The 17,071-nt window shown below is 37.1% G+C and overlaps 1 protein-coding gene across 1 annotated transcript in view; it reads right to left on the reverse strand.

Moving 5' to 3' along the window:
• The window catches only part of LOC127994174 (alpha-mannosidase 2), a 53,053-nt gene that overhangs the window by 5,243 nt on the left and 30,739 nt on the right, over positions 1-17,071 (reverse strand). The window contains exons 13-21 of the mRNA XM_052591780.1: positions 16,715-16,880; positions 16,351-16,581; positions 16,130-16,252; positions 14,030-14,144; positions 11,910-12,043; positions 7,360-7,501; positions 5,928-6,061; positions 4,090-4,287; positions 145-258 (exon numbers count right to left, since the gene is read on the reverse strand). Coding sequence (XP_052447740.1) covers positions 145-258; positions 4,090-4,287; positions 5,928-6,061; positions 7,360-7,501; positions 11,910-12,043; positions 14,030-14,144; positions 16,130-16,252; positions 16,351-16,581; positions 16,715-16,880 — 1,357 coding nt within the window. The remainder of the gene's footprint in view (positions 1-144; positions 259-4,089; positions 4,288-5,927; positions 6,062-7,359; positions 7,502-11,909; positions 12,044-14,029; positions 14,145-16,129; positions 16,253-16,350; positions 16,582-16,714; positions 16,881-17,071) is intronic.

Here is a 17,071-nt window from a genome sequence, read left to right on the forward strand (position 1 = left end):
AACTATCCTTTTGGGAGCAAATATACAATCTTTATTTATTTATGATTATTATTTTAAATATGAGCCAAAACTCAGGCCAAAAAGTAGCAGTCTTTAAATGAGTGTTGTGTGACTGTGTGTGGGAAGCCGCGTGATCCGCTTTACCTTGCCACGTGTGGTGGTACACAGTAGACCAGTGTTCCGATTGGAGAAGCCACAGTCAAAGCCTTTTCTGTGGAGTATCAAAGCAGCTTGCTCGGATGGACCTCCCCCTTCCTCCTGCGAGAGAAGCGAGACAGAGCCTCAGGCCGCATAAACACAACACCGATTCTTCTCCACACACACACACTGAGCCAATTATGGAGCGCTGCCTTTAACTCATCAGCTGCAGCTCAGCACCACAGTGAGAGTCTCTCCCATCACAGCACCATGGAAAGAGTCTCTCCTCAAGACTTCAGAAAACAGGGAACTTAAAGCAGTCTTGCTGGTTCAAAATAACTTGAGCTTTACTGATAGAATGGGAGAGGCTGCCGATTCTGCGCTGAAAATAATTTTGGTTTGTAAAATCAAACAATGATTCCATTTACAGCACTTACAATGAATGGATTGATGAGGAAAGGCATATGGTGGGCTCCCCTTATTTTTATTTTTTTTATGAAGCACACATATAGATCTTCCATACAGAAATGTGTATTAGTTGAGCTGTAGTTGGGCAAAGCTAGATTTCTATCTAGAAGTTGTATAGAGATCTATGCATTAATCTATGCGTTAAAATGCGTTTCTGGTATTATTGCGTTTATTGTTACACAGTTACTGCTTCTTACAAACTTCCAATGGTCATAACATGACTGGTAATACTGGATTAAAACTAGTGATGTACCGAAATTATTTTTTTACAGAAACACCAAACCTAAGTAAAATTTTTCATTTGGCAGAAAACTGAAACTAAACTTTATTTAATTATCAATAAATTCATAAAAGTTTGTTTTATCTCAAATTGAAAAAAAAAAAAATGCTTCTAGTCCAATTCTTTGTTGAAACATTTAAACATCTGTTTTCATGACAAAATAAACAGGCGAAGTAAAACATGAATATAGTGCATATAATTAGTAAAATTCTCCTCTATAGAATATCATTTTATTTTTTGAATAATGAGGTAAATGTAATTTAATTCTCGTTTACAAGCCATTCTACTGACATCTTACATCATAGTTACATTACAGTGTCAAAACATCAGTTGAAAGAATTGGAAAATAATTTTTTGAAAGCTGAAAGTTACAATCTGTCTAAGCTCCTGCATTCCATTCGGAAGGGCTCATCCCTATGCCCTAATCCCTTCAAAGGGTTTACCCTCTGGAATGAGATCTTCGACGGAATGAAGGGTGTAGTAGAAAAAAAAAACTATTTTTTTGGAACACACTTCTGTAAAGTAGTTTTGTTAAAGTACAATGACGTTTTGACCATAATCATATACCCAATCTAACTCATATAAATATTACAGTAATATAGAAAAATTCTATGCATACATTTATCGGTGAAGTCGAACGCTGTGACGCCAAACAACTTCCCCGTGCAAAGGATCATGGGGACCCGAAAGTTGTACCCTTCGAAATCTTTCATTTAATGTGGCCAGTTTTGAGCCCTTCATTTGGAACAACCCTTCAATATGGCGGCCATGATTGTTTTCACTCCAAAGCGCCATTCAGAGGGTGATTTACCCAGTTTGGTAACGCACCATAAATGTACACTTCATTGGCTCTTCTTCACCCATTTGTTTTGCACATTATACTGACACCCAATGATTCTGGATGTACTATGTTTGATTACTAACTGCGGCCCATTGTATTATTATTGCTGTTGTTACATTATTGGTAACTGGGTCGAATGCATGACACATCTTGTCCTGTGATTTCATGAGGGAGCCACCCACTGCATTTAGAATTATACAGCTTTTCCTAGAAGACTGATATTTCATTTCACATGTGTGTGCATTTTTTATTTATAATTCAAATTTGTTAAAAATTATTATTCAAATCTTTACACATAAAACTTCTTAATACTCTAAAATGATAGGATGCAACTTTAAATCTTGTGGCTATATATATATATATATATATATATATATATATATATTATTAATTTTTTTTTAAGTGTGTAATTTAAGGTTTCCCCAATACACTGTCTTTCTCCATATATGTGAGAAGAAGTGAGAAGAAATTAATTTTTAAGGCAGCACTTCTATTAAATATTTTCTGTCATTATTCATAATAAAATATGCACTTGAATCCATACTTGCCCCTTTCATGAACAGTGAAACAGTAAAATATTTATCCATACACCTCTGCCCAGCAGAATCTCTCATCACTGTAAACCCAGAGCACTAGCTTAACAACAGAAATAGTAAATCACTCTGCACAGTCAACAATGCTCTCACAGCTGAGGTACATTTTAGGCTGTGCAAAAAAAAAAGAAATATAATCAACGTCCTCCATGCTTGAAAAACATTTTTTTTTCATTTGCACAAAGGGTGTCCTTAGGTGGATTTTCCAAGACACACAACAAAGGAACTTTCAGGCATTGTTAAATGACTCTATTCTATTTCAGCTACTAAGTGCAGAAAAAGCTCTTCTGCACTTCATCCAACAGTGCTGTCAATCATTTTAATTGATAATTTCATATAGTGGTAGTGAATGCAGCCTCCCAATTCAGCAGTTAAAGAGAGTTTTCTGGCTTTCTGATGATCTGTCAGTCATAATTCAAGCAAGAGACAATAAAAACCAGTGTGATATAACTAGTAGCTGTTAGCTTAACAACATGCTATCTTCAAATTCTATTGGAATGTAATGTAAAATAATTTCAATTGCTATTAAATGCATATAACTGCACTCTAGATTGCTTTTTGACTACTTAAGTTTATATAATCTTTATATGTAATTTCATAATTATTTTTACTCCATTAGAAATATATTTAAAGTGTACTGCCAAATGTACTGACAAGCATTTCTGGTAAACTAAAATATTGTTTATCACATAATGTCTTATACATGATGTCATATATGATATAATTCTATTGAAACTTTAATGTCATCTATTTAAATGTATTTATTATTATACCTTTGCAATGATCAAGTTGCAGTTTAGTACATTTAAAATATAAACATTTTAAATGTAATATCGAGTAACACTACAGTTATAATGATAATTAATTACTTTACATTTGCTTTAGTATGTAAGCTAACACATGAATATTTTTTTAAACGTAATGATTTAAAATGTGTAAAACTTGTTGTGAAAGTGTTGTGTCTTTAAAAACATTTGAGTGGCTTTTTATTGAATCAATTATTTGAATATTTTTTTCCTGTAGTGTCCTCTTTCAATGTTTATGTATCAAACCCCATAAATAAATCATTATTGGCCAGTGCTGACTTTTTAACTCTCCCATTCTTCAACAGCATCCATGCTAAACAATCCAAGCTGAAATGTGCCACATAAACTGTTAAATTCAGATGGACATGATCAAGGATACTGTTAAAAATACATTTCAGCAGGTCTTTCTAACAGTGGGATTCTTCAGAAAGACACTGCAGAGTGACAGTATTTGTTCTGGAGTTAAGAATAACTATCCATATCCGTTTCTGAATGCCAAATAGGCATTGTTGATATGTTAATGAGGGCAGTCATGTGTTTATATGTTATTTCAATAAATAGTCACTTGGGAGGATTCGAGTTCTTGAAGTTAAAGTATATTTTGACAGTACAATTAAGTCTTTTATCTCAAAAGATCAAGAACATTGTGATTCCTCATGATAAGACCCCTTTAAGTATTTAAGCTAGATTGCATTGCATCCTCTCATCCTCTACTGAAATCTATCAAACCGTCCCATAAGCCCTGTTCTGAACACTTTTACCTTTATGCTGTCATGTGTTCAAATATTACTGTTCAGCCCTGGGAAATAAGACCCTGAAATATCAATTTGAAGGTCAATATACTTTATGGCCCTCTTAGGAACTGAGCCAGCAGTCCTGTGCTCCCCAATTACTGCCAAAACTGGTTTCTGCTTCCTCTTTCAAATCCTCTAGATAGAAGACACAAACCCAACTGAGGCATACCTTAGACTGGATTGCACGCAGGTTGACCAGATGCATGTCGCAGGGGAAGGAGGCGCTCAGAGGGCTGTAGGGAATCAAGGATGGGGCATCCGAGCGCTGACTGACTGCTATTGAGATGAGGGGATGGTTCAGGTACATGTACGACATGTGACTCAATATAGACGGATAGCTGTATGGTGCGGTCTCCTCACTCTGGGCCTAAAACAGAAAAGTCAGCATTAAATTCTAAAAGGTTTCAGTCTAAATCAGGAAACTGTGCAAGTGCGTGAATTAGTCTTCTACAACAACTGAAACGGTCTAGTAGCATTTCCAAGAAAATCTAGCTTAGAAAGTTCAAGTTATTTAAACTACCATCGTATATCGTACATATATTACATATAGTCCCATTAAGTAATGCAGATTCTTACAGCCACAGTAACACAAGAAAGAACATTAAAGCAAGAATGTTCAATGGGACCGCATTGACCAGCATTTGCATATTTGCACTGAATATGTTTCTGGTCTAAGTAGACAGTAACAAACAGGTTATTTTGTTAACACAACTGGGTAGGTGGCGATGGGTGCAGGTTAAGGTGGTCAAGCCGGTTATTACAACATTAGAAACTGGGAGATGGTTTGTTGTTGCTCCACAGTGTCAGTAAGCTGGCAGTCCATCTGTTTAACCATCTAGACAACTTAATGTCCATAAATGACAAGTTTGGACCCACTATCAAGGCCCTTATAGCCGATATAGAACGAATTGATGTGACGTAATTTTGAACAAAATCCAGCCAAAACTAAAGGTTTGTTTACACGACATATATTAAATAAAGCCTGACTTCACGGGATTACTCGTGCAAACATGCGCATGTTGTTATGAACAGATGCTTTTTATAAACAAAACTGTTTGCTGTTTATTTTGTTACTGAGAGGAAAGCTCACAACAAATATTTACATAATCATAGTGGGTGGCATCCGGATGTTCGCTAATTACCGCTGCTCACGTATTTCAAACTACATTTTACCCCTAAACGGAGAACGAAAAGGAACTTCGTTTTGAGTATATCGGGGCCTTCAGTCCTGTAAAGAAGCTACCTGACAGTAAAGACATTTAAATAATGTCTTTTTTTTATATTACTGTTTTTACTGTAATCCTTTTGATTTTGAGCATAAGTGACTTTTCAAAAGTATTTTAAAAATCTTACCGACCACAAACTTGAACAGTAGTCCTTATTTTATTATTCAAAACTAAAAGCAGGCCTAGTAAATTCTACATATGAATTTAGGCATCATAGCATTATGATGAACAGTATGAAAAATGTATATTCTTTTTTAAATTGATAATGATTGCATTTTACAATATTATAAAATAGTGTTTTTAAGGATTAAGTGAGTGTTAGATGATGGCAAAAGTAATCTAAATATAAAAACAGGGGAAATTAAAATGCAATTAAACATGCAATATTTACAATTTAATGGGGTCATATGATGCGATTTAAATTTTTCCTTTCTCTTTGGAGTGTTGAGTATGTGGAAAATTTTAATGAACCCCTTTCATTACACCAAATAAACCAAATAATGTTCTTTTTAGCAACATCATATGACCCCTTGAAATCTCCACAAGCCTTCCTGTAGCTTGAACAGTAGAGCACAGCGCTAGGAACACCATGGTCATGGGTACATGTAACTTACATCCAATATTCTTTTTTTTACCAAATATGCTTAATTGAGTTTCATTGTGCTTAACTGTATCAGTCTCAGCAGGGAACTTCCAAAATTCCAAAAATCCAGACACTGATAGCAAGTGGTCATTAATGGATGTATGTTTTTTGCTTCTTTAGCTCAATCATTTTACATACCTCCACCGCAGAGCTCCTCTTCTCCAGCAGTAGGCGGAAGGAGTTGGCAGTGATCTTATTGTCCAGCACTCCCTGACCTAAGCCTCGATTATCATCCTGATTGAGCCTGCGGTCCATAATCACCTCCAGCTGACCTGTTGAGTCCACAGCAATGAGCTTCATTAAGATGTCACACATACTTCATCACAAGACCCACTGATGCATCCAATGGACATGCATAAATCATCTGTTCCATAGACCATGAGACCATAGAGCCCGCTGTTTGAGCACCAAACAAATACATCTGTTACAAAACAACCTGCCAAAACCACACTTGACAGATTGTATTATGACCAAAAGCACTTTACATTCAACTTTGGAGTATTTTTCACCAGCAATTCACCTACACCTGTAGACCTGCCAGAGTGAAGTGAGGCGGTATTTCTGATGCTCACTGATGTGTCTAAATGGAAAGCTGTGAAATTATTTGCTTACGGCTTTGTTACTGATGCAGCATTAAGTTGGCATGTGGTATTTTTAATGAAGTTAGAGGGTCATTCTTATTATAAAGATCATTGTATATTTCAGAATGTCTTAATATTTGGTTTGACTTTAATAACAACAGTTTGTTGTAAAAATCTGTTGATCATGTTCTCCAGCATGATTTGAGAATGATCCAAAGAGGATGATATTAAAAGTCTATACAATTTAAGAAATAAGAAATATAATACAACACTAAGAACTAAAGCCAATAGTTTTTTGGGGGGTTCAGTGGCAAATCAATGTTGTGATGCTTAAGTGAAATTAATATACGTTATAATGTAGACTAACGTTTAAAAGAAAAAAAAATATCTAATTCTCACTAAGGCTGCATTTATTTGATCAAAAAAACAGTCAAAGCAGTACAATCTAAAATAACTGTTTTCTATTTCATTACATTTTTAAATATTATGTATTCTTGTGACGCAAAGCAGATGTTTCTGCATCATTACTCCAGTCTTCAGTGTCACAAGATATTTTAGAAACCATTCTAATACACTGATTTGGTGCTCAAGAAACATTTATTATTTTATAAGAAAAAAAAACAAGATTTTTTTTTCGGGATTCTTTGATGAATAGAAAGTTAAAAAGAACAGCATTTATTTGACACAGAAATCTTATGCAACATTATAAATATATTTCCTGTCACTTTTGATCAATTTAATGCATCCCTCATGAATAAATAGCAGAATAGTTGAGATGATAAAATTCCTATATCTGAGTTCACATGATCAATAAGACAAATTTGTTTATATGATCAGTGTCCAAATAATGTTGAATCATTATTAATTAAACTAATTGCAGAATCTTGAATTTTTTGTCTTGTTAATTTTAGATAATAACTTTTTTTCTTATTTCCAGGTTTATTTCAGATTTTCAGACCTACAGGACTTAGAAGTGAGTTGAAACTGACCGCTCTTGAGGCTGGCTGCTCCGAGTGACTGTGCGGTGAGCAGAGAGAGTCTGGCGCTGGAGTCCTGCAGGTAAACCATGCTGGTCATGGGGTAGAAGTTTGCCTGCAGGGGGAGCTTAGCCATGGTTTTCCTCGGCTGCACCTGTAAAAACAGCCCAAGGCATTTTTAACCCTGCAGGGAGGAAAAGCTCCAAATTCCCCCTGTTCAGAGCCCTGCAAACACTGAGTGTGGGCATGTGGAGACACTTATCTGAAGAAAAAACACTGTCAAACTGATGAGCTCTGATATGCGTGTTTGTGTGTTATTGTGACTTGGAGGAAAAATGGATTGAATATTTCACTGTTTTTATTCATGAGGCATTTGTTTTGTGAAGTCAGTTAATTAGTTTGGACTGAAGAAAAGCACTTAATCCCGGCCAAGGCCAGAGAGACATCATCAGCTAATTAAATGCCACGCTAATACTCTAACGCGTAAAAATAATATATGACAGGGTGATTTAAACTGACACTTGTTTGTTATGGTCACACTCTAAACTCTTTTTTGATTAATTGTGAAAATAATGAAAAACAAACTGACACCTTCATTATGCCATCCAGAAACAATTAGGAATTTTGACACTAATCAACCGAAATCAAACAAGACAAGTCAAAACAAACACTTCAAATAAATTAACTAACTTCTGTTGACTCCTTTGTTGATTCGTGTTACTTGTCAGTAAACAGAATTAGTCCAGCTATCCTTTTGTATTCCCACCTTGAGATCATATTTAATGAGCTCCTGCAACAACATGCTTCTGGTCATTAAAGTTTTTCACTTTCATTCAGAGACTGATGAAAATGTGATGTGTGTGATCAGGCCATAACAGCAGCATCCATTCATGTTCTTGTGGTTCAATTAATTATAGAAAAAAAGTGTTTTATTATAGACAATATATTTAAAATAGAAGTCTTCTGTAACATTATAAATCTGAACAATTTAATGCATCCTAGCTGAATAAAAGTATTAATTTGTAACAAAAAAATCTCCCTGACCCCAAACGTTTTAAAGGTATTGTATATTCTGCTAAATTTGCCATCGTATTTGGCTTTCTTTTCTTAAAAAGTAACTAGAAAAACTTATTTCTGGCAAGAATTAAAAAGAATAAAAAAAATGCAATTGATAAACTTGAGTGACGGTGTGACATTGATAGTGCACGTGACAATTCCTGTGTCGACTCACTTTATAGTGCAGACGTGATGTGATTTGAAGCCATTTGCATTTTGATAGAAAAAGAGATTATGTCTCACAGAAACTTTTTCAAATTACTTTATCAGTTATTTAATGAAGAAATATGAATTGTACCTCCACTAAAGCATTATAATTATTTCACCCGCAAAGACAAGAGACTAAGACGTTTTCGCTGCATGCCTGCCAAACCTCTGACGGCAGGCGCGTCATCAGCTTGAGATCAGTTTTATGAGATTTGCCTTTTTAGAAACTGCTGATCAATATCCCAAAGCGATTATCGGCAGATTGTGATCAGTAGCCGATCAATCTCAGCACCCCTATAAAATAGAGTTCGTTCATTGCTATAGCAAACAGACATCGGGCACGTTTTCCTTCAAAATCATCATTCACAGATGGAGAGGAATAGTTCAATATTATAGCATTTTATTTTAGGAAAATGAGAGAAGTGTAAGAGAAGTGATCTTGCACTCAACGAACTTAAAGGGTTAGTTTACCGAAAAATGAAAATTGTGTCATTAATGACTCACCCTCATGTTGTTCCAAACCCCTAAGACCTCCATTTATCTTCGGGACACAGTTTAAGATATTCTAGATTTAGTCCGAGAGCTCTCAGTCCCTCCACTGAAGCTGTGTGTACGGTATACTGTCCATGTCCAGAAAGGTAAGAAAAACATCATCAAAGTAGTCCATGTGACATCAGAGGGTCAGTTAGAATTCGTTGAAGCATCGAAAATACATTTTGGTCCAAAAATAACGAAAACTACAACTTTATTCAGCTTTGTCTTCTCTTCTGGGTCTATTGTGAGCGCGTTCACAACACTGCGCGAGCGAATCATTCAATTTAAAAATGTATTTTCGATGCTTCAACAAATTCTAACTGACCCTCTGATGTCACATGGACTACTTTAATGTTTTTCTTACCTTTCTGGACATGGACAGTAGACCGTACACACAGTTTCAATGGAGGGACTGAGAGCTCTCGGACTAAATCTAAAATATCTTAAACTGTGTCCCGAAGATGAACGGAGTTTTTACGGGTTTGGAACGACATGAGGGTGTCATTAATGACACAATTTTCCTTTTTGGGTGAACTAACCCTTTAAGACATGCCAGGAAGTAATATGGACAAAGGCATCTATGCTGCAGCTAAACTGAATTAAAAAGCAAAATGAACTGGTGAAAAGTTAAGACAATAAATACACAAATAATAAATACATTTGATGAATGATGCAGTGCTAACTGACATATAATTAATTACTGTTTTGTGTTTATTTTGTAATTAAAGTTTCATTTTGATTGTCCGCCGGTTCCAGCCTCCTTCTTCCCGATGATTAGGAAGTTTTAATATTATTACAGTGGTGCTGAAACCCGGGAGAAGGAGGCGGGAACCGGCGGACAATCAAAATGAAACTTTAATTACAAAATAAACACAAAACAGCGCATAAGCCCCTCACGGACGACTGATGCACACAAATAAAAACCAGAACATAACTAAAATCTAAGCCTGGTCCTCTCTCATCCTTCACTGTCGTCACTCCAGTTTTATATCCCTCCATCTCCTCTGTGGGACTCGAGACTGGTGGTGGGTTGCAGGTGTCGCTCATTTCCCAATCACTCCACCGGCCTCGCTCGTTCCCACATCCCTCGGCCCTGCCCCACTCGTCACAGAACCGATATAGGAACACCCCAGTTGTGACCATAGCACCAAAGACACCTTGTCTGCTAATCATGGAAGACCAATCACTGCAGCGATCAGGGAGTCCCACCTCCCTGTATATAAACCGTAGCTAAAGTACCCAAGAACCTAATATACAATTTGTCCACTCGCTCCAAGGACTGAAAGGGAAAGTGAAGGTTCCATCATCTCCAGTCCATGGAACCTCACAAAAAGTGTGCAGGGAAGAGCAGCTAGCAGCAGCACAAATTTCCTGAATAGAAATGCCCTTAAATAATGCCCAAAACATAGCTATACCTCTTGTAGAGTGAGCTCGTAACTCCTTTGTGGGCTCTGTATCCGTTTTACTGTTACATGATGGCCTCTACAACCCAGTGCGAGAGGCATTGATGGGAGACAGGCTTTCCCTTAAAAGAGTCGGCCCCACGAAATAGAAAGCTGATTGCTTTTGTGAAGTGCCCTGTTTCTTTGTACATGCATTTAGAGTCCACACTAAACATAAACAGTGTAGCTCCTCCTTCTCTGGACATGAAAAAGGTGCTGGATGGAAATCAGCATGATTGAATACTTCAGACATAAACCCTGGGTTATTTCTAAAAGTTACTTTTTGACCACCTGGATCTTACATCAAATATGAGGAGTGAACTAATAGAAGGGTGCAGTTCACTCACCCTTTTAGCTGTAGTAAGTGTGAGTAACAGATAGGTCTTTAAAGAAAGCAGCTTTAAGGAGATCCTCTCAATGGGCTCGAACAGGATTTTGAGAGTTCATTCAGGAAAAATCCAAGGGCATGACCAGTGGTTTCGATAAATGCAGCGCTCCTCTCATTTTATTTGTGTTGGAATGCTTGTGAACTTTTGGTCTTCCTCTCTCAGAACTGTTGGTAGTGGGGGAGTCAATGTTTTAAGGGGCACTTGATGAACAGGTCACACTCCTGCACACATCTGACACTGAACAGTCTGCGAGAACAATTTCTGTATTTGAATTCCTCCTTTTCCCCACAGGAAGGAGATGTGAAATGTTCTGTAGGGATCAGACAGAGAAACTCTGAGTGCTGTCTCCAATCCCTTCCTGAAGCTGAACTGATTTCTCAGGTAGACCACCTCTTCTGGCTACACTGGGAGTAAGCTGAACAATGTCTTGCTGATTTCACGAACCCGGGTTTCGTCTGTACGACCACAATTCCCAATTGTTGCGGTGGGACGGGACGGGAAAGCTGATACGCAAGAGGGACTGCAGTCACTCAAAGAACATATGGAAATATAGCGTCTGGGGTGTTAACTTGTGGCTTTGTCTGTGAACTGTTGAACAATAATTTTATAAGTACAACTTTGAAGTCTTTCACAAGGAAGAGAGCAAGAATGACAAAACGGCAGGTTGCTATGGTTTATATAGAGGGAGGCGGGACTCCCTGATCACTGCAGCGATTGGTCTGCTGTGATTGGCAGACGTGGTATCATTGGTGCGTTCGCAATCGGTCATGCCTGGGGCATTCCTAAGACAACCACAGATTCCCCTGACAAGCCCCGAATGATACTCCATTGCCTTTATAACGCACACTTGCATATAAACAGTGTAAACTTTATTGTGTATGTGGGTGTCAAGGAGAGAGAGAGAGAAAAAAATATATATATACTGATGTCCAACCTGGTAGCCATTGAGGTCAGTAAAGAATCGATCCTTGCTGTTCAGATCTGAAGTTATCCTCATTGCAATTTCACGGTTGATTTCGCCTCTTATATCTACAGTGTTACAGATCTCAACAGACTGACCCTCAACACCTATGAGAAAGAGAGAAAGAGGGGGGTCAAAATGGACAAATGAGCACAGGCAACAGAAGAGGATTGGATATCGGTTTCCTCCACTTCCATACTACAATTTCTGTATCAACACTCACATAACATCAACTGTATCTGTATTTAAAGGAACAGTTCACAAAAATATCATTCTATTGTTGCTTTAATCCGTTCATTGTTATTGTTTCTGTGGAACACTTATATTTTAGCAATTTTTGGAAGTAATTGTTTGTGTACTGAATATACTTTCAGTAATTTAGCAAGGACCACTAAAGACCACTTTTCTTATAGACCAATAAGTATCATCAGGCTGATGATGCACAAAGCAACATCTCATTCACTGTTTGGTGCATAATCACATACAAACTGCCAGAATACTACAAACTGCACATTTGCCAACAGAAAATGACTGCGTTCCTTTTTTAACTTGAACTTGTTCCTGGTTTTGAGCAAAACACATTTTCAGAGTACGGTGAAAATAAGTAAACACTCCTTCATGCTAAATGTACAATTTGAATTGGACTAATTGAGCCTTTGGGAATAAAACAGTGCAAGAAACAAATATGCTTGGTTTCCTTTAATTAAAATAAAACCCCTTAAAGGTGGAAGAACATGCTCTAAATAGCAGCACAACCACAAAAACAAGGTTATGCTTTTATGGAGTACGATAGCTTGGAAAGTTTTCAACATGAGCATGTCCTCATTAGCTCAAAGTGAGATGGTAACCATCACTGACACTATTGCTACAAAAACCTAAACATACATATTTGCATTTGTTTTACCAAGTCATAAATGATACCTCAAATTGTGTGGCTTGTTAATTACTTTTCGATTTAGGTGGAAAAGTGAAAATTCAAAATTCAAAAATGAAATTCTATATTTATTGACAGTACTGTTCAAAAGTTTAGGGTCAGAAAGAAATTATAAATGCTTTCATTTAGCATAGACACACTGATCAAAAGTCAAAGACAGTCAAATAAATGTTGTTTATTTTATCAAAGCATCCTGAATTTTTTTTTTTATCATTTTTAAACTTGAAAGCTTATTTTGCCATTTGTTGTAATGACATGGAAAAGAGAAACCAGTACAAGCTTCAGAATTCCTCCTTTTGTGTTCATAAATTTCAGAGATAATACTTTGTGTGTGAGTTGAACGTCCCTCCTCCTTAAGCTTTGCATACTTAATTTCAGTTTGAACTCAAGGGAATAACCCACAAGATGTTTGGCCTCATTCTTTTCTTTGTTTTTGGACAAAAAAACAAACATCACTGGGGGAAAGGTCCCTAAGGCTCATGTGACTGCCCTGCTCTTTCAAAAACACTGATGTATGTTATCTCACCCACCCATAAGGGTTCAAAAAACAGACTGTCCAACCCCCGGTGCTCTTGATAAGAAAGTCTTTCTGAATGCATTTCATGCTTTCACAAAATGATCCCATTTTAGCACACCATTACATTTTTGTTGGACTGTCTTTTGATATCAAACTTCGTTTCGATGTTGATTAAATATTGTAACTTATTAGTGTAATACACTGTCTTTTTTAGGCATTAAAGATTGCACAGTTTGTTATAGCTTGAGGAACATTAAAAAGCTTACCTTTAAAATACAAAGATTTATTAAACAATAACTGAGCTAGAAAATAAAAAAGCTTTGTACAGCATCCAGTAAAACACTATTGTACTAAACAAGTCGTTATAGTTATGTGAATAAAAGTATCTCTTAATAAAGATTACTTATAAAAGAAAAGGAATTTCTGGGGGTCAATCAACCAGAGGTTTTCTGAGGTTACACTGCAACCCTCCCACCATCGATTTTTGGCACTAACAAAAACTCAAAAGCTGCCTAATTATACAGGACTTCCATCGAACTTGGGTAATTTTGCAAATCCCAAGTGTAAATATTTGATTTGCATGCTGTAAATAGTGATGACTGTAAGCAGTGCAGGTGTTGAGTGTTTGCTGGCCTCTCTTACCGTGGATGTTGTAAAGCCGAAGAGTGTGTGTGATGTGCGTGAAGGTAGTGGTGACTTCAGAAAACAGCGGTCCTTTAGTGACTCGTACCACCGGCGGCTGAGAGGGAGAGTAAATCTGTGCGAGAGAGAAAAAAAAAATCAATGTGAATCAAATCAAACTCATAAAATCCCCTTAGAGCAGAGCTACCAAAGACACTGCATGACAAAACTGCCTAATGTCCTGATGAAAGAGAGAGTTTAGCTCTTATGAGGTTTCCCAGTATTGGAGTGGAAAGCAGATGAGCGTGATAGCTGTGAGCAGTGACTGTTATTTTAGAACTCCAATCAGCCGAATAACAGAAATTTGAGTGAAAGTATATAAAATATGTTCCAGCAAACTTTCAATTAACCACAAGCCTGCTTATATAACCCATTTTTTGTTTCTTTTCTTGTTATTAAATGAAAATCTTGTAATTATGAAAAATGGGGGGAACTCCCCTCTTAAGTGGGGTGGGGGGTATAATTATAAAATACATAATTATCTCACCTAAAAATTTGATCATGAAGTGCATTTTTAGTTTTTACAAATGAGCAATGGCTTACACGCAGCACATTTTGAGAGCTGTATGTGAGGCGGACTTGTGTGTGCGTGCTTTGAGTGTGCATGAGCGCACCGTATCTAAAAGAGTGCTCGAGTGCTGAATGGTTAAAACACTGGCAAGACTTGAAAAGAAACTTTAAACTAACTTTAGTGACGATGCGACACATCTGGCCATTTTGAGATGGAAAGAGAGAGTGCGGTGATCCACTTGCACTGTTTGTGAAATTACGACTCACAGAAAGTTTTCAAATTGCTTTGTGAGTTATTTAAATTAAAATAAATGTATGCATTTAGCAGACTCTTTTATCCAAAGCGACTTACAGTGCATTCAGGCTATCAGTTTTTACTTATCATGTGATCCCGGAGAATCGAACACCCAACCTTTTGATTGATAGTCCAATGCTCTGCCAAGTGAGCTACAGGAACACTATTATTATTTATTTAATAAAGAAATATGAATTGTACTTCAGCTTCAGTATTATAATTATTTTACCCATGCCGGACAGAGATGTAGATGGTGCTTTAGCATCCCATAGTAAACCTCTCACGGCAGGTATGTCGTCAGCTTTAGATCGGTTTAGGAAATTGGCGTTTAAAGGAACACTATACTTTTTTTTTTAAATAGGCTAAATTTGAACTCCCCTAGAGTTAAACAGTTGAGTTTTACTGTTTTCTAATCCTTTCAGCTGATCTCCTATTCTGGTGGTAGCACTTTTAGCTTAGCTTAGCATAGATCATAGAATCTGATTAGACCGTTAGCATCTCATTCAAAAATGACAAAAGAGTTACTATATCTTTCCCATTTAAAACTTGACTCTTCTCTAGTTACATCGTGTACTAAGACCGGCAGAAAAAGAAAAATGAAGATATAGCTGGGAACTATACTCTCATTCCAGTGTAATAATTAAGGAACTTTGCTATGATATAAAGCACTCCTGAAAATAGTCCCCAGCAACTCTGCTATTGCTGAAACTACACAAACCCAGCCATATCAGCCTAGGAAATCCCAACTTTTCATTTTCTGTAGCTCTTAGTACAGTACAGATGTAACTACAGCAGTGTCAAGCTTCAAATAGAAAAAAATATCAAAACTCGTTGGTAATTTTTGAGTGAGATGCTAATGGTCTAATCAGATTCAATGATCTATGCTAAGCTAAGCTAAAAGTGCCCCAACTGAATGGATTCGAAAACAGTAAAACTCAACTGTTTAACTCCGGGGGGGGGGGGGGGGGGGCTGGAAAATGAGTCTAATTTAAAAAAAATGTGTTGAGTTCCTTTAAAGAGACCACTGATCAAACTTCCCAAGGTGATTATCAGCTGATCGCGTTTGGTAGACGATCAATCAGAGCACCCCTACTGTCTATTGATTTTCTGTTTCTCTCTACTACTGTTATAAATAAAATGTAGGAAAATATTCACTAAGAAAGAATAAGAATAAGAATAAGAATAAGAATAAGAATAAGAATAAGAATACTACTGGGCAAGAATATTTGATTAATCTAAGAAAAAATAGTTTTTACTGTTGCTTCTTTGTCAGGCAGGAACAGGTAGGCGCCGCTCTTGTCTTTATTGCTGGTGGTGCCATACCAAACAAACTCCACCTTCACCAGATACTCCGAGTCATCCTCCTTCACCCTCATTTTCTGTAAACAAGAGATGTTCTCTGGACATTTCAGAGCTCATTCCTAAATGTATGACCTTAAAGCATACATCACATCAGAGCACCAGTCTATTATCTAACCTCTAAAAGACCTGTAGCTGTAGAGATGGAGAGTTTCAGGTGAGGGTTTTCAATGTGCACAGGAGCCGCATCTTGTTGATAGAACTTTGGGAAATGCTCCAGTTTACTGCCTGAAATCTGCTTGCCATCCTGGAGGAACATGTACTTGGCAGCTTCTGTCCTTGGCTCCATTCCTTCCATCAGCTGATACACGCCCAGACCCAGAGCAGCAGCTTGAGCCACAAACGACAACTGTCGAGGGAAAAAACAAACAGTGGCTTGATGAGCATTTAAATGACTTCAAACTAAACACGGACTAGTTTAAAGAATCCACACACTTTCCATAAACAACATACCCCTGATGCATCAATGAAGCAGATCTCACCTGGAAGACGTCGGTAGCAGCATGACTGGGTTCATTCCACACTGCACTGACTTGCGCACGGACCACGTGACCAAGAGCATTAAGCACGCGCACTTTAGTAGAAGTCACGTATACTGTAACCATGGATGTCCTAGCTTGCTCTGTGGGGTTGTAAACCACCAACAACCTGGAAACGGCAAAAAAAAGAAAAATTAAGCATTCTTATGAAACTTTTGCCACAGATTCTGCTGCCTGTAGTTCATCTACTTCAACACATGTACCAAATCAACATTATTCTGCTCTAAGCACAACAGTGAAGCTCAGAAAGTAAAACTCCTCGACAGAGAAATGCATTTTTAAGGGTATTTAATTTAGAAA

The sequence above is a fragment of the Carassius gibelio genome, chromosome A5, assembly GCF_023724105.1.
Source record: "Carassius gibelio isolate Cgi1373 ecotype wild population from Czech Republic chromosome A5, carGib1.2-hapl.c, whole genome shotgun sequence".
NCBI lineage: Eukaryota > Metazoa > Chordata > Actinopteri > Cypriniformes > Cyprinidae > Carassius > Carassius gibelio.